Source organism: Euprymna scolopes, chromosome 44 (assembly GCF_053919585.1).
Source record: "Euprymna scolopes isolate OS-2025 chromosome 44, ASM5391958v1, whole genome shotgun sequence".
Classification (NCBI taxonomy): domain Eukaryota; kingdom Metazoa; phylum Mollusca; class Cephalopoda; order Sepiida; family Sepiolidae; genus Euprymna; species Euprymna scolopes.
The window spans coordinates 41,986,335-42,004,985 of record NC_136525.1 but is presented as its reverse complement, the minus strand read 5'-3'; the positions used below and the strand labels follow the sequence as shown (position 1 = coordinate 42,004,985).

At 36.8% G+C, this 18,651-nt stretch overlaps 1 protein-coding gene across 6 annotated transcripts in view; it reads right to left on the bottom strand.

Moving 5' to 3' along the window:
• LOC145268811 (EVI5-like protein) overlaps nt 1–18,651 on the bottom strand; it is a 663,419-nt gene that overhangs the window by 316,189 nt on the left and 328,579 nt on the right. For 4 of the 6 annotated variants that reach the window (XM_080124436.1, XM_080124431.1, XM_080124433.1 and 1 more), the window contains one exon: nt 9,599–9,750. In XM_080124436.1, the coding sequence (XP_079980562.1) occupies nt 9,599–9,750 (152 nt within the window). Of the gene's footprint in view, nt 1–1,821; nt 2,153–9,598; nt 9,751–18,651 lie in introns of those variants that run through there. The other 2 variants (XM_080124434.1, XM_080124435.1) reach the window with 2 other exon arrangements.

The following is an 18,651-nucleotide window of genomic DNA, read 5'->3' as shown; positions in this document are numbered from 1 at the left end:
ATAAATTTTTGTCTGCCAAATAATTTACGGCGCTGAAATGCACATTTGCCACAAAGTTTTTTTTATTAAAAAAAATAAATTTTCACTGTTTTTCGATATGAGAAAAACAGCGACGACAACGTAAGTAAAATGGGACTGTGCCATGCGTGCACACACGCATTTTTTGGTTTAAGGAACGCTCTCTGTAATCTGTACGACGCGTGTATTTCGCAATGGGGTCCTCACTCGTGTACGTCCGCCGTTGTTCATTATTTGTCGTGTGGCACTTTTTACTGAGTGTGGACCCAAGCAAAAATTTTTTTTTTGCTTAAGTACGCATGCGCGCAATCGTAAGTCTGCGGCCAAAAAAAAAAAAGGCCAAAACAAAAAAGTCAAATACACATTGAACACATTGACCTCAACAGCGATTTTATCTCTCGGAACTCGCCAAATACTGCTAAAGCTATGAATTAAAAGCTTATTTTCTGTTGTGTCACAAAGTTTACTTTTGTGTTATTTAACATGAGGTAGGTGGGGATTAACTATACTTCATCTATCAATTTAATGAAGAAGAAACAGTTTAATATATTTTAAGTGATCGCTCCTCCGACACCTTGATACCACTGATAAAAAAATACATAAAACCAGGAACTACCATACATTCCGACAGTTGGAGAGCATATACTCCAATTGACCAGATAAATGTCCACCCCAGGTACATCCACAAACAAGTGAACCATTCTCAACACTTCGTCGATCCAGTATCAGGCGTGCGTGCACACCAACAACGTGGAATGTTTTTGGAAGAACGCAAAAACGAAATTCAAAACAATGATGGGGGTGCACTCCAGTTACAGTGGAGTCCCATTTGGACGAATTTTTATGGAGGGAGGTTTACGGAAAAAGTGGCAAAGACGCTTTTGACAATGTGTTGCTGCATATATCGCAGTGGTATATTGTTTAAAATAAAATTTGACTTGTAAAAATTTCATTTCACATTTCTTTCACTTTTTGGATAAAAAAAAAATCTCAACTTGTTGGTACATCTACAGAAAATTGCTGTTGAGGTCAATGTGTTCAATGTGTATTTGACTTTTTTTGGCCTTTTTTTTTGGCCGCAGACTTACGATTGCGCGCATGCGTACTTAAGCAAAAAAAAAAATTTTGCTTGGGTCCACACTCAGTAAAACAAGAAGAAATTGGAGTTATCGCCCCCTAAAAAATGGCGCTGTCCGCGTAATGCAGAAGTGCCATAAAATAAATAAATTGCACTTGTACAGTTTAGTCAAGACATTAAAAAAATGAAAATATCGAAAAAAGGTTATATTGTACGTATCCGTTTTGGACTGAAGATCCCCCCCCCCAAAAAAAAATCATTTAATTCGATCGAGTATTTTTTTTTTTTTTTTTACGTTTTGATGAGAGCGCGTTCAAGGCAGACATCTTGGAATTTTTAAAATTTTTGTTTGGAGTTTAGAACACGTCACGGAGAGATAACTCCAGTTAAAGCGCCGACACTCCCTCCCCATCTTTAATACTAGTGTTTCTTCCTAAAAATCGAACCTTTTGCTCGGTATCATAACAAATTGTTTTTTCGCTGTAAAATAAAAACTACTTGATGAAATTAAGTGAAATTTTTTTTTTTCGGACTTCGTTCCAGAACGGATACATACAATTTCAACTTTTTTTTTTCGATATTTTCATTCTTTAATGTCTTTGTTAAACTGTACAAGTACCGATATCGCCCCCTAAAAAATAGTGCAGTCCACGTAATGCAGAAGTTCCATAAAATAAATAAATAAATAAATAAATAAATAAATAACGAAAAACCTTAAGACTCACAACGAGTGAAACGAAAACGAGGCTTACTGTAAATCTCCGATCCCGGACTCAGTTCGTCATCATAGTCGGACTTTGGGGTACCGGGAGACTTTTGAGCCACCATTTTTGCCAAGTCGAGATCCGGAAGATTCAAGTTCTTCAAATATATACTCAATCGTTTTTTCCTCTGCGACCATTTTCGCTTGTGAGTATCGAACGCTTTCGGAAAATATTGTTGGCTTTCGTCTTCGGTCTCCTCCATTGCATTAAATTGCGTCTCGCTAGTTAAACCCTTCAGTCCATACTTGCATAAACACGTGTGTGTGCGTGTGTGTGTGACACACACACACATCTGTTGCTAAAAGTATGCGATTTAGCATCCTGGTTCTATCATCCCAAGTACTTATACCAAGAATAAAAATACATCTTAGCTCTCCAACCCTCCATCCTCACTGTCCAAGGTCACTTGAACATAATTCTATTGTTGTAGCTGTTATTAGCAGGAAGTCGAGGGTTTTCGAAGTGTGTGTGTGTGTGTGGAGGGGAGTAGTTATCTTCCTCCCATGGCGGGATGATGCGACACAAGAGTCGGAAAGTTGGATTCCAGAGCCACCGTTTGTAACATGTCTATCTCTCTCTCTTTTTTTTTTTTTTTTATCTCCTTTTGAGATGAGATTTCATAATTTGTGCATTCATGTTTATATTTTGACTGACTATTATCCTCATTTAAACTTTAATTCAAGCCATTATAGAAAAATAATGGCCGAAATTTGGTAAAACAAAAGCCACACCTATGAAGATGAGGATAACAATTTGCAAAAAAAAAAAAAAAAAAAAAAAAAAATATGTATGCATGCCTATCTCTGTCATGCTCTACCGCTCCATGAATCTTCTTCGAATATGAATTGCTTCCAAATACCGTTCAATGAATCGCTTCTAAATATTGCTCTATGAATTGCTTCCAAATACCGTTCAATGAATCTATTTCGAATACCGCCTTATGAATCTCTTTCGAATATTGCTCTATGAATCTCTTTTGAATACCGCTCTCTACTCTGATGTGATTCCCAGGTTTATGCACACGATTTTCTTTTTCTTCTTTCTTGCCGTGACGTCATCTTGCATCCAGCTTGGTCATTTGCATACAGCTGCCATACGCACGTCCGCGCTCCGTTACATAAGATCTACATTCTGTCGAGGTAGTGTTTGTCAGTTGATATCAGCTCACTTCGATCTCTCAATCTGATTCAAACCACGACCTGCCTCCAACTGTGTCTAACACACAACCCTTCTCAACTAGACTGTTGTCAACTGTTGCAAACCTAATACTGTCTGCAAACTGTCAGTGATTGTTATAAACTGTCGCAAAAGTCATTATCAACGCCTTAAATACAGGGTGGAACGATAAAATTGTCATCCTGGAAAAGACGACATGATTCCATTTCCGTTTGATGTAAACTGGTTTTCATTTTTTTGTTGCAGACCATCTATTAGTTGGCCAGTTGTGCACAAATCCCAAGAGCTATAAGAGCCTTCTATCATGTTTGAAAGTAACGCAATGTTCAATGAGCGAGATCAGAGATGCGCCACTGCACAACTCATGCTCTCTACCCATCCAAGTTATGACAACAGGACCATTACCAACACCCACAAAATGCAAATCAGGACAGTTCAACGCTTGAGGGCTCAGCTCAACGCATCGAACGACCCAGGGTTATTGTCTTTGATGTAGTTTCAAGTGACGGCCACATCATGACATCTTCGAAGTCGGCTTGAAAGTCAACACAAAGTGTACCTGGATGTGCTGCAGAGTGTGGTGATCACCAGGTGCAATCAGGTGTCCACTGGCCAACTCTGGGTTGGTCGTTGGTCGTTTTTGTTTTACGGCATATCAACCCTTTTCGGGTTATTTAATTCTGAATCCAAAGATTTTGAAGAAAATTTTTTTAATAGAATATATTTGTTGTTTTCACGTCGGTTTCTATTTAACCCATAGTTGGGACCCTGACAGATATTACCACTCCGGGTCAGAGTGGACCTGGGAGCAATGGTAATTAAAGGGTTGCTCCACACTCCCCAAAGCCCACAAGCTGGGGCCTCACCACTGGATATAGTTTAAGGTCATATCCAGGACCCCGATTGAGGGACTTTTGCCCTCTGCAGGGGGACAGTCGGCGTATTCTAATGCCCCACCGACAGGGCCAGCCAACTCTGGGTATGGCAGCAGGACCAAGCACCAGCCCATAAGTCCAAAGAGACACAGGCATGGCTTCAGAAGGAGTGCTATGACTTTGTATCCTTCTCTTACTGGCTTTCCTCCTCCCTCGACCCAAACCCACAAGACTACTTTGTTTGGTCATATGTTGAGAACATCACCAACATGACCTTCCACAATACCAAAGCCAGCCTGATCACCGCCATCCGCCGAATATTCGCAGAGCTCTCGCTGGCGCTTGTGGAAAAAGTATACTCCCAGTTCCGAACCCGTATCGAGGTGGGGATTGAAGCTGAAGGTGGCTACATTGAATAGATGTCGGCTCTACTACATAATCAAGTTACCTGAATTGATTTTTTCAATAAAAGTTTTAAAATAAAGCTGTAGTGTTGTTTTCTTTAGGGGGGATCATTTTATCATTTTACCCTGTAATCAAATTATACCAAATTCCTACGACTAACGATTATGACACTATTGTACTCATGACTGCTGCACATCCATTAACATTTATCCTCAAGCAGCTATCGGTCTTTTTTTTTTTTACATGGAAGTCACCACTTATCAAGGCCTGGAAGCCACTCGGGAATAAGGGTTATTGCGTGTACAGTAATAAATGGGATAATATCGTAGTAATCATTAGTAATGGAGATTTGATAAAGTGTCTTACTTAAGGGGGCGGTTTATCAGGAATTTGTTTATGTTGGACTTGAAGACATCCAAGTTGTAGTCAGGGGGAACCAGGCAAACGGAAGTGCACTTCTAAGAATGAAGCATTGTTCATGGAATCTACGTTTTGATTTAGGCACAGATAAAGAATGGGGAAAATTATTGACAGTGGTTTCAGCTAGACGGGTGTTTTTCGTGAAAGATTGACGAGGGGGGACCATAGATTGGAGCTCAGACGAGCACTTGGAACACGTTGTTCTTTTTATGTTCTCTTTTCTTCTTTCTTGCCGTGATGTCATCTCGCATCTGACATATTGACATATGCGTGTCTATGCTCTGTTAGAACCCTAACCTCCGACAACAGAGTCACTTCAACAATGGTTTTTTAAAATCTGCTATTTTTTTTTTTAAACACTTGTTCACCCCAAACAAGGCATGGTGCTACGTGGACACAAGGGGCTACTATTTGGGACCATGTTTGCAGGGAGACCATGTAGGGAGTTGAGCAGTGAAATGTCTGTTCACGTTATCTTCAAACTTCTGCATGTGAGTACAATCAGGGAAGCAGGAGGGGAATTACAAATTTTAGTCATTCAAGGGAAGAAGCTATTAAAGAATAGAAGAAATTTCGGAATCTACAAACTTTATACGATGAAAGGGTTAGGGTTAGGGTTAGGGTTAATCGGGAGGTTAGGGTTAGTCGGGAAGGTTAAGTTAGAGTTAGGGTTACTCGGGGTCGGTGGAAGGCTAGTTGAGGAGTTAGGGTTAATCGGGGGTGAGGTAAGGTTAGTCAGAGGGGTTAGGGTTAATCACGGGGTTTAGGGTTAAGATTAGGGTTAATCAGGGGGGGGTTATAGTTAGGGTTAATCGGGAGGGGGTAAGGCTTGGTGAGGGGTTAGGGTTAATCGGAGGGGGGAGGTAAGGTTAGTCAGGGGGGTTAGGGTTAGTCGGAGGGGGTTAGGGTTAAACGGGGGGGGCGGGTTAGGACTAGTCTGGAGGGTTAGGTTAGAGTTAGGGTTAATCAGGGGTGGGTAAGGCTAGTCGAGGGGTTAGGGTTAATGGGGGGGGGGTGAGGTAAGGTTAGTCAGGAGGTTAGGGTTAGTCGGAGGGGGTTAGGGTTAATTAGTGGTGTTAGGGTTAGTCGGGAGGGTTAGGTTAGAGTTAGGGTTAATCGGTCAGGGGTAAAGCTAGTCGAGGGGTTAGGGTTGAATGAAAGATGAGTGAGGTAAAGTTGAGGCAGGCAGGAGGTAGAGGTTAAATTACTTGGAAGGTCACCACTTATTAAGGCCCAGAGGCGACTCAAGGATAAGGGTTAAGTGTTATGTAGATAGTGATAAAAGATCAGACACAGTGGAAATTGAGTACAACTAGAAAATTAATTGTGTCAAACTATTATAATCGATGCTTCAGCATCGATTATAATAGTTTGACACAATTTGACACAATTAATTTAGTTTGCTAGTGTGAATTTTGACAAGGGTCACACTGAGTGCATGGTATCCTAGATCTATAAAATGAATCGCTTCCAGTGCTGAATGAAAGATGGGTTATGTAAAGTTGAGGCGGGGGGGGGGGAACAGAGAAATAAAGATGAAGAATGGTTTTTGCGTGGAGGGAAAACTAAGGTTTTCAGATCGATCTCTCTGTAAAAGCTGTGCGATGAATCCACTGGATAATTACCGAAGATTACCTTTGGGAATGAAACACAAACATTCTGTAATGCTTACTTTACATTTACGCTTTCTCTGTATCCCCCCTTGTGTTCTCCTCCTCTCTCTTACTCTCCTTCTTTCTCTCTCTCTATCTCTCCTTCTCTCTCTCTCTCTCTCTCTCTCTCTCTCTCTCTCTCTCTAAATATATATATATATATATATATATATATATATATATATATATATATATATATATATATATATATATATATATTAATGTTGGGACGATTCATCAGAATCGGAACTTTTGAGGATATTGGAATCAGAAAAATGTGCACTAACTTTCCGATGCCAAAAACGATTCTTTTAATTGGCATTTTATTTGATTTTGTTTAAAGCAAACTCTTCTTCTGCTGATAGTAATGTCAAAATAATGAAAATATATTGATTTTAATAAACCACCAGTAAAACTAACACCGGGAGATCATCCATCATGTATTTTTACGTTTGAGAAAATATTCCCACATTTAACATGTTTTTATGGTAACCGTGATAAAAAAACAAACAACTTTATAGTTAAATATTTAGAGGTTTTTAAAGAATTGGAATCGATAATTGTATCGGAATTGGGAAAAATTTTGGAATCGTCTCAACACTAATATATATATATATATATATATATATATACATACATACATACATATATAATATGTGTATATATATATATATTATGTCAGCCTCTTTAAAAAACTTGTTTCTTATCATTGAGCACTTTCAGTCGAATTAAGTCAGTTACTTTAGCTCTTATGCACAGATCATCATATAATGATTAGATCACTCTGACAATGTTAAAAACATTTAAAAATAAATGTTTAAATTTCAACAATATTTCTGATGATTCCCGAAAGGATGAAACACTAGTGTCTGTAGGTATTTAATAATTATTATAGTAAATAATTATATATATATATATATATATAATTATTTACTATAGTAATTATTAAATACCTACAGACACTACTGTTTATAACCGCTTTGTTTATAAACAAAGAGCAAGCGTCGCATTTTGTATATAACGGGCTGTATATATATGGGCTATTCTGTGAAATGTAAGTGATAATGTAGATATTTTGGTGTCACATTAATGTTTATTTTTAGAGATGTTATATAAACGGTATTCACATTAATACCGGATACATAAGTGAACTTTGCCCACTGTTTTTGTGTACTATTTGCCTTACCAACATCATTTCTCTTTATATTATTGTGAAAATTGTGCCCCAGGGTTCTATCCTTGGACCGCTATTGTTCCTGATATTCATAAATTACCTCCCCGATAAAATTGCCTCTGAGATGGGTATATATGCTGATGACACTACACTCTATGGCAGGCATGATAGGAAGACGAATGAGCACATTTCTAAAGAAATGGCAGAAACACTAGAGGAAGACCTCCAATCTGTAGTGGAATGAGGACAAAAATGGTTGGTCACGTTCAATGCCGCCAAGACTAAACTAGTTTCATTCAATAATTACAAGAAACCCTCTCTACCACCTATAGCAATGGCCAACGACTCTTTATCTGAGAGTACATCTTTCAAACTCCTTGGCCTAACGTTCACACGAAACATGAGTTGGAACAATTTCATTGAAGGCATTGCCAGGGCCGCTGCAAGAAAGGTGGGCTCTCTCTACCATGCTAGACAACTACTAACACCCGAAAGTATCCTGTACCTCTATAAGGCCACCATTCGCCCATGTATGGAGTATTGCTGTCACATTTGGGCTGGTGCATCTGCTATAGTCTCTCGCTCCTTGACAAGGTCCAAAAGAGAGTCGCAAACCTGATAGGCCCTGAACTGGCATCTAAGCTTCAGCCTCTGTCCCATCGCCGAAATGTTGCATCCCTCTGCCTTTTCTACAAGTATTTTAGTGGTGAATGCTCTGACGAACTGCAATCACTTGTGCCCCCACGTCGTGAGCACCCTCGACAAACCCGACAGGCTGCTAAATCCCACCCCCACACTGTAGAGATCCCTAGATGTAAAAGATCTTTTTACTCCAATAGTTTCTTCCCCAGAACCGCTAGACTCTGGAATTCCATTCCAGGTCCCCGCTTACCCAACAGTACTGACGTGCAGAAGTTTAAGTGTAATGTGAACCGACATCTTACTGCCCAAATCCCTACATAGTACCCCAGTAGTTGTTGCCCCTGATAGTAGCCCCTTACACCAAAGTGGCAATTTGCCTTGTTTGGGGTGAAAATGTAATAAAAAAAAAAAAAATAACTCAAACGGAATTACTTGGTATCAAGAATGTTGTATTTCATTCTACTCGGCGTTTTTCAGGAGCAATAAATGTAAGATTACAGTGTTACATCTAAAATGATTTAAGAAATGGATAATCTAAGCTGAATGTTACTTTGATGTCTGTCCGTTTTCTTTCTTTTTTTCTCACTTAGAAGGTCACCATTTATCAAGGTTAAAAGGCCACTCAAGGATCAGAGTTAAGTGTTAGGTAGATGGTGAGACAAAATCGGACAGTAGAACTTCGGTAGGACTAGATTATCTAAATGGATGACAATGAGAAGTTATTCAGATTAGACTTGAAGACGACCATGTTATAGTCAGCTGGGAAGCAGACAAACAGTAATTTGTTTAAAGTGGAGAAAAAAACTAAAGTTTTCAGATCAGTCTTTCATGGAAGCTGTACTCCCGATCCACCACCAAATGATATAGGAAACTGGTAATATCATCAAATGTTACCTCGAATCTCTGTCCGTCTGCGTTACTCATTTTGTTAAGCTAGAAAGTTAAGTTTAAGAAGTAAATAACTAGCTAAGATAACATTAGTTTCTCTCTCCTAAGTTCATTCTCTCCAAATAAGACCTTGAAGAAAACTCAGTGAACGTCTCCTTGTGTGTCTTTCTTAATGAAAAGAGTTTTATTCGTCTTAGTTAAAAAAAAAAAAGATAAGATGATCGACAGCTGCTTATGGAAAAAAAAAAGCAGAAAATGCGTAAAAGATCGGCACGGATAAACACCTGCATGTATGGCTCTTCCTCCTCCTCAACAGCCGCCATGTAAGATACGACGACATGACCAGAAAAGAAAACAAGTAAGAGATCAGCACGTCTGTAGAAAGACTTTCATTTTGTTATGGAAAATGTAACACAATTAAATCCTACTGATAAATGCGACTGCCAAATAAACGACACCGATTGCGGTTTTGAATACAAGGAACCAAAAGTGCAAAAGATGCTTACCTAATTCTTCTTCTGGTATGTGGCTGCTACTGTAACTGTTAAGCGAGGAATTTGATACAAGACTAGAACCGGATCCCTTCCTCGAATGAGTTGGCGGAGTTCCCGTGTAGTGAGGGAGCGACTTGAGAGATTTCTCATCGGCTTCAAGTTTCCTGGAAAAGAAACAATGGACAAACAAAAGCTGATAAATAACAAGCCGATAATCCTCTAAAAAGGCAAAAAAAGGTAAAATGGTTATCGCATCCAATCATCATCCAATTGTGCAGCCGATAAAAAACAAAATTCTTGTTCTAACAGCTGTGTCACATGAAGTGATACCAAATGGTATCAAATGATACCAAATTTATTTTGATACCACTGGAAACTCTGCAAAACAATGAAGTCATATTAATTTGGTGCAAAAGATTCAAAATTTCATTTTTTCTTTTCTAATTTTCTCATCATTTTGCTTTTACTGAGGATGGAGCATTCTACCGGATGCAAGACATTCACCCGCTATTTCAGACATTCCAACCAAGAGATCATTTTAAGATTCTAACTGTCCCTTTCAATGCAATTCTTTGTATCTCTCTTGCACTTGGTTCACTGGGTATATTCGCCAGTGCAGGAGGAGGGGGAGTGCTAAGGGGTGCCCAAGCACTTGTCCCTTTTACTCCTGTTTTAAAAATGCCCTTTTCAGAGAAATGTATTTTAGGCCTGTGCCCCACTGAGACAGTGTTCATTATTATATTTTTACTTTTTTTTTTTTTTTCCAATTGAGTACCTGCCCTGAAAAAGTTCTCTGCACGTCACTGCGCCAAATTGTCTTTTCAATTTTTTTTTAGGAGTCCAGTTGCTCGTATAAATACTGGAAAGATAAAGATCTTCCTAAAATTCCAGTTTCTTTTCGTGTCATACATAAGTCCTTCGTATTTTGTTATCTTTTCTCACTCAACCCTGTTTAACCCAGTATCATTGGAGACACTGACTTCTACTAAGGTTGTTTCTTTCTCTTTCTCATATCACTATGTCTGATTTAGCAGCTCTGTTTGCAAGGTATGAAGCTACTGGAATTGCATAGTTATAATGAATGGTGTTATGACTTAGTTTATAATGTTTTTTTTTTCTGTAAGACTTATTTTCAATTTTTTTTTTCATTTTTTTTGTAAGACTTATTTTCAATTTTTTTTGTAAGACTTATTTTCAATTTTGTTTTTCAATTTTTTTTTTGTAAGACTTATTTTCAATTTTTTTTTTCATTTTTTTTGTAAGACTTATTTTCAATTTTTTTTTGTAAGACTTATTTTCAATTTTTTTTGTAAGACTTATTTTCAATTTTTCTTTTTAATTTTTTTTGTAAGACTTATTTTCAATTTTTTTTTTAAATATTTTTTTGTAAGACTTATTTTCAATTTTTTTTTTCAATTTTTTTTGTAAGACTTATTTTCAATTTATTTTTTGTAAGACTTATTTTCAATTTTTTTTCAATTTTTTTTTTCTGTAAGACTTATTTTCAATTTTTTTTTTTTCTGCAAGACTTATTTTCAATTTTTTTTTTTGTAAGACTTATTTTCAATTTTTTTCAATTTCTTTTCAATTTTTCTTTTCTGTAAGACTTATTTTCAATTTTTTTTTTCATTTTTCTTCCTTTGAAGATTGTAATGCTGGGTATGGGGCAACCAAACCAGCTGCCCACATTGCGCCGCTTTTTATTGAAACCAACCGAGAGCTCTTTTTAGTATCCTCGCTGTTCCCTTAAGTGCAATTGTCTGGATCTCTTTCGCACTTGGTTCACCAGGAATATTAGTTAGGTAGGACTTCAGGTTCTTCTTCATAAGCCCTATGGCACCTATGATAACTGGTATGATTGATATCTCCCTAAGATTCCAATTTCTTTTCATATCATACATGAGACCTTGATATTTGGTCTGTTTCTCTCTCAACTGCATGACTTACAAGGTGCCTTCAATAACTTTCCAGACATTTTTTTATGCAGGCATTAAAAATTGTCGAATACACTTGAAATTTCAGTATGTTATTGCTATACATCTTGTGAGATGACTGACTAATTCTTATGATTTCAATTTCAAATGAACAGCTACAGCAGGAATTGGAATACATTCTATTAAAGCCTAATTGTCACAGCTGGTGAATTTCAAAAAATGCAATCTAGACGTGAGGACACTTTAGAAGAACGGTATGCAATAAAATTCTGTTTTAAGCTTGGAAAAAATGTCACAGAAACGTATGGAATGCTTCTGACTGCTTTTGGACCATCTTGCATGAATTGAGCATTAGTTTTTTTTTTTTTTTCTTTTTATTACATTTTCCCCCCCAAACAAGGCATATTGCCACTTTGATGTAGGGGGCTACTATCAGGGACCTAAGTTCCAGGGGTACTATGTAGGGAGTTTAGCAGCAAGATGTCTGTTCACATTACACTTGAACTTCTGCATGTCAGTACAGTTTGGGAAGAAGGTAACCGGAAGAGAATTTCAAAGTCCTGCAGTTCTGGGGAAGAAGCTATTAGAGTAAAAGGCTTTCTTACATCTAGGGATCTCAACTGTGTAGGGGTGGGACTTCGCTACTTGTCGGGTTTGTCGAGGGTGTTTTTTGAGTCGCATAAGAGATTCAAGGAAGTCTGTGAGGGATGATGAGAGGTGTAGGAGGAGTACAGAAGTCAGAATACCAGAGTTGATTGGCCAAATAAAGAAATTCGGGTTTGTATTACTGTACACATAGATTCGAAATATTGAATAAAAACACAAAAAATATATCCAGTTTGGCAGAAAAGTAACTTATCTTGCCTTTGATGACATTTATTTGTTATATATTTTTTTTTTGACAACTTTTTCGAATCTATGTGTACAGTAATACAAACCCAGAAATTCATCTATAAGAACCGTCGTGTGTCTATAAAGGCAATACGTGCATAGTTTGATGTCAGTGTGTACACAATTATTTGCGAGGAACTGAAGATGCAGAAGATTTGCACAAATGCACCAGTCCACAACTCCATTCTTGTCACAGACTATTTAACCAAGATGGGCATCAAAACTGTTCCTCAATCTCCCTATGAACCAGACTTTGCTCCCAGTGACTTTTGGTTATTCCCTAAGCTCAAGGAAAACATTAAAGGCTGTTGTTATGAGACAATTGAGGAGATAACAGAAGCTGTGATGAAGGTCATTGACATGCTTACACAAGAGGACTGCCATGGGGCCTTCCAGAAGTTGTTGGAATGGTAAAACAAGTGCACTGCAGCCGGAGGAGATTACTTTGAAAATGACTAGAGTTCCATGTGTGTACTATCAATAAAAGTGCCTATATGAAAAAGTCTGGAAACTTATCGAGGGTACTTCGTATTTTTTTTTTCTTTTACATCGAAGTCACCACTTATCAAGGCCTAGAAGCCACTCGGGGATGAGGGTTATTGCGTGTACAGTAATCAGTTGGATAGTATCGTAGTAATCGTTAGTATTGGAGATTTGATAAAGTGCCTTACTTAAGGGGGCGGTTCATCAGGAATTTGTTTATGTTGGACTTGAAGACATCCAAGTTGTAGTCAGGTGGGAAACAGGCAGACGGAAGAGAGTTCCACTGGCATGCACTTCTAAGAAAGAAGCTTTGTTCATGGAATCTACGTTTTGGTTGTGGCACAGGTAAAGAGTGGGGAAAATTTTTGACAGTGGTTTCAGCTAGACAGGTGTTTTCCATTTCTTTCTGGTTTATGTGACCAGGATTTGCTACTACATTCAATAAGTTTGACAGATGATGATTCAGTGCCGATGTTTACACATTCCATTGTGTCACATAGAAAAATTCTTTTTGAAAATCTTTGTTCATAACAATAATGTGACGTAACCCATAAATTGGATTATGTATTTAGTTAAAAATTGAAACATTTAATTTCGGGCCAACGAGAAATGTATCGTTTTTTTTTTTTGTTGTTATTTTATTATTTTATCAAATGAACATGATTTCCAAAAGAGAGAGAGAGAAAGAGACAATGTGTATAGAAGAGAAGGAGAGAGAGGTGGGAGAGGCGTCTAGTACACAGGCTAGCAGGTGGCTGGTGACCTCGGTCAAAAACCCGTTTTTGCTAGGCAACAAAGAAAAAAAAAGAAAGGGCTAAGAAATGTACTGTGAAGAGAAGAGGGAGAGAGGGGGGAAAAAGGAGGAAGAGAGACCTTTTGGTACAATAGTTACCGCTTGGCTGGCGCGCCAAGCGGGTGTTGAAATTTCCACCCGGCAGCGATAGAAAAGTGAAGGAGCAGCTTGAAACTGTCAAAGGAGATAATGCCTGGGAGAAACTCCATATCAACAGCGAAAGGAAAGAAATAATGCTTGGGAGAACAAGCCGGTGTCATCAAAATACAGGATGTTAATTTCACAAACACAGGAGACATGATATTCCGAGAATAACCAAAACATTGGATGGATATGATATAGGAATACCGCGTGCCATGAACTGTCGCCTGAGGCGAATAAAATGAAGGTACAAGTTCACTTTGAAAGTTAAAAGAGAAAAGAATAAAAACCGTGAGTTACCTCTCTCTCATATATTTAAGTCAACGATTTCATTTTGCCTGGACTGAAGATACATTTTTTGTTTTGATATATTTCTCGTTGGTATTTTCAAATAATACATAAAGACACCCCCTTCCACACCCTTGTAATCTGTTTCTTTTATTTTACTTAACCTCATCCCCTCCCTACCATAGTTTAGTGTTTTATAGTAAAATTTAAGTTTCAAAGTTACCATTGTGTGTCGTGTTTTCCGTTATTTTCATACGCTGTTCGTCGTCTATTGTATATTTCTGGTTTTGAAAGAGTCTCCCCATATTTTTATTTCAGCAAGGTGTACTGAACATAGGACATACATGTGGTTTAATGTTCATTGTATTTCATGAATGTCTTTTTATTATTATAATTATTTTTTAATTCGGAACGAAATTCGTAATAATAACAACCTTTGTTTTCTATAACTTGATCCCATCTGTCATCAAACTTATAAATGTATTGCTTATAAAATTCTTTAGGCTTTGATATGAACTATGAATCTAACTCATGTTCACTGAAGAGTTGAAAATCTTTATTTTACCCTTGTCACGACCCGGTTAATGGATGACCGAATTGATTGGCAATCAGATCGAGACACATAAATTTATTTTATTTGATATCCAATGGCTCATCACTTATCTTCGGTTAATCGTCGGATGTCGGATCAACCAGCGAAATATATCATTAAGGGGAATGGAACAACAGAGCAATGAATGACGAAACAAACACTCAAAGTTTAAAATTCAATAAAGACTTTTATATACAAAAAGGAAGAAGAATAAGCTACGATAAAAGGAATGAGTGAGATAGACGTATCTTTGGCATGTTTGCCAGATGTATGCGACATGCAATTACAATATAATACGTAGAAAAGTTTGTGGATAAGAAAAGATATTGGCATGAGATAGGCCAAACTTAGCTCTTTTGTCCGTTAGGGTAAAAACGGATCATAAGTTCACAAACACAATAACCAAAAAAAAAGTTGAGATGGCGAAAGTCTATCTTTTCCTCGAATCATAATTCCAAAGAAGAATAAATGTTGAGTTCAATCGGCAATACGATCGTATTTGAATAATAATCAGCAATTCAATTAATTCAAATCTCAATCTTCGATGAGGTTCGATTCTCGGAGATAATGTTTACACACTGGGCTGGGCCGCTTTCTTTATGCCAACTGCCGTACATCTTCCTATTTTCAAATCCCCTCGTGGTCCGCTTTTCCGCCTCAAATGTTCGTTGTCTGGTTGCCATGACGACGTATTTCCGTTCGTTACGGCGATTGTCACACCCAACCTCTGCCCCACTTCCTCCAGCCAAGTGACTGCCACGACATATCTTCACAGAGAGAGGAGGTTTCCTGGCTGATTAGGTCTTAGGAAGAGAGAGATAGCGAGATATATAGAGAGTAAGTATTAACGCCAGATAGAGAGGTAGAGAGATTGAATGTTCGCTTTGCTCTGACGTCACACCCTTAATAATTTTTTTTTTCTCTATTTCAGATATTTTACAGATAATATTATGGAAATTCATTTATGGATCAGTATAGCATTGAACAATATAAAATCAGGGGTCAATTGTTTCGATTCAGAGAGCTTATCGACGGCATTTTCATGTAAGAGATAGCCCAACTGTTACTAAAGAGAGATACCGGACTATGATTACAGACTTCCTGTGCCCACAAATTCAAAACAGGACCACATTATGGTTCCAACAAGATGGGGCAATGGTGCATACAGACACCATGAAGCTTCTCAGGCAATGCTTTGGCGGCAACATTATCTCTCACTTTGGCAATGTCAAATGGCCACCACAGTCCCCAGACTTGATTAGCCCCAACTTTTACTTGTGTGGGATATCTTTCAGAAGAGTCTATGTTAACAAACCCCAAACCCTGCAAGAATTGAAGGAAAACATCAGGAACGAAATAAGGGAGTTAAATGGCAATCTAGAGATTCTGCAATCTGTCATGAATAATGTTTTGGAAAAAGCACAAATATGCGCTTTATATCGGTGCATCCAATTTTCATCAGGAGCGATTGTTGTTGTTTTCTTTTTCTTCGAGGCAAGAAATTAAATAAATAAACTATAAGATAGGAAAATTGAAATAAAAAAATAAAAATAAAATAAAAATAATTCGCCCCCAACCCTCCTGCACCCACCTTTATAGCCAATTAAAGAAAAAAAAATTATAAATACACCAAGCCTCAAAGAAAAAGAAAAAGAAAAAGAAAAAGAGAAAGAAAAAGAAAACAATCGCTCCAGACGATAATCGGATGCACCGATAGAAAACACTTGAGAAAAATATGGCCAAATAACAACTTTTGGGCGCCATATATATAATATGCCAGCTGAAATTAAAAAGACCGCTCGGCAAATGGAAAAGATATCCGGAAAGATTGGAAAAAAGCATCTGCCATGTTCAATCAGATGTGCTTGAATATATATATATATATATATATATATATATATATATATATATATATATATAGAGAGAGAGAGAGAGAGAGAGAGACGGAGAGAGAGAGAAAGAGAGATGGAGAGAGAGAGAGAGAGAGAGAGAGAATAAATGACAAAAACTATATTCCAAAATTCATGATGTTGACCATCTTATAATTTATTCCTTTAATTCAGTTGACTTTTACAATTCTTGACAGTATCTGTTTCGTAGCGCCAAATCAATCACTAAATTATTATATCACTCAGTGAATCTATTATGCCCTTAACTCATCAGAAGAAATAGCAACAATCAATCCCTCAAAAATGAAATGTGATTTGACATGATTAAAATCCGAAAATTGGAAAAGAAGCTGCATATACCTTTAATATGTTTCCATTAGGCCATTTTGAATTTTCAAAAGGAATAAATTATAAGATGGTCAACATCATGAATTTTGGAATATAGTTTTTTGTCATTAATTCTCTATATTGCTCTGTAATTACATTGAGCTTCTTAAATAAGTATTGGTATATATTATAAGAAAATATATTTCTACAGAAATATATATATATATATATATATATATATATATATATATGTGTGTGTGTGTGTGTGTGTGTGTGTGTGTATATATATATATATATATATATATATATATATATATATATTAATTTATCTGTTTGTCTGCTAAAAAAAGTCTAGTGGCATATAATTTTAAATCTTAATTTAGGATTAAACTGACATACCATAAAACAATAAGCAGATTATCTCAATTTGGATATCGTTAATCTAATCCGTTTAATCAGCGTATCAATTATTATATAAGGAAACAAAACTGTCGATATTTTCCTAGGGCTGTGCTGAGAAATTTTGTTGTTTATTTTTTTTACTTGTGTTTCACTATTTACGAGGAGCATTTCAAAAGTAATGCCTCCAATTTTTTTCTTTTGCAAGGGCTTTAAGTTTTATAGGGTTTGTATTACTACTTCGCAAAAGTTGACAAAAAACACATATGTAAAAAATAAATGTTATCAAAGGTAAAATAAATTACTTTTCTATCTAACCGGATAATTGTTTTAGTGTTTTCATTTCATGATACATGTTTATTCAGTTCAAAAAACATACAGTGTCTACCGATGTATTGGAAAATGAAAAATGGCGCCGAACTCTCTGGTGAACATGGTAAGTTTGGGAAAATGAGTTAAAAATAAAAGACTATACAAAATACTGTCAGGTGCTCACTCAATATATGTTACCGTGACATAGGCTGACATATATTTGGTGGGTTTCTAACAGTATTTTATATTGATCATTATATTGTACCCAATATACAGTAGTGATTTCACAAGTTAAAAAAATTACTTAGGTGCCATTAGCTAGAATCGAACCCAAAACATTTAACTTTCCAGTGTTATTTGAGCTAAATTCATATGCATAACAGAACTTGAAAAATAACGTTCTTAAATGTGTAGAAGATACATGTTTAGTTGACTTACGCCTGCCAAATTCTGATGTTTTCAAATTTTGACCATTAGCAGCTATTTTTACTAAAAACTAAATCAAATTTGTTCCACAGATTGGAATCCCCATATATCAAGTTTCAAGTCTGTAGACCAACAATTGACAAAGTAGTTTGGTAGAGTATTCCCCACACAGCAAGGTCACTTTTATATATCCCTATATATATAAAATGAACTCATTTTTCCCCTATGATTTTGATCTTAATAGGATTCAAAAGCAAGACATTTCATGCGAATGTAATATGCACAAACTGCAGCACAATATCTGAGGTGTGTTATAGGCATATTACCTCTCCACTTTCTCGATAATCGTAGATTCCTATATTTTTTCTGCTGAGGGTTAACTGCCACAATCATTTAAAATCAATGGAAGTAGTAAAATCTTTTCTCTCTAATCAATTCCTCCTTCCCCTGCCACCACTTACACCATTTTTGGGATCGTTGACAAGGGACAGTTACGAAGGGATACCGGTTTGGTTTTTTTTTTTACTTCGTAGTTGCTTAAAAAAACTGGAATGGAATTTTAATGTTCCTTTTTGTTCTATGCTTTCTAC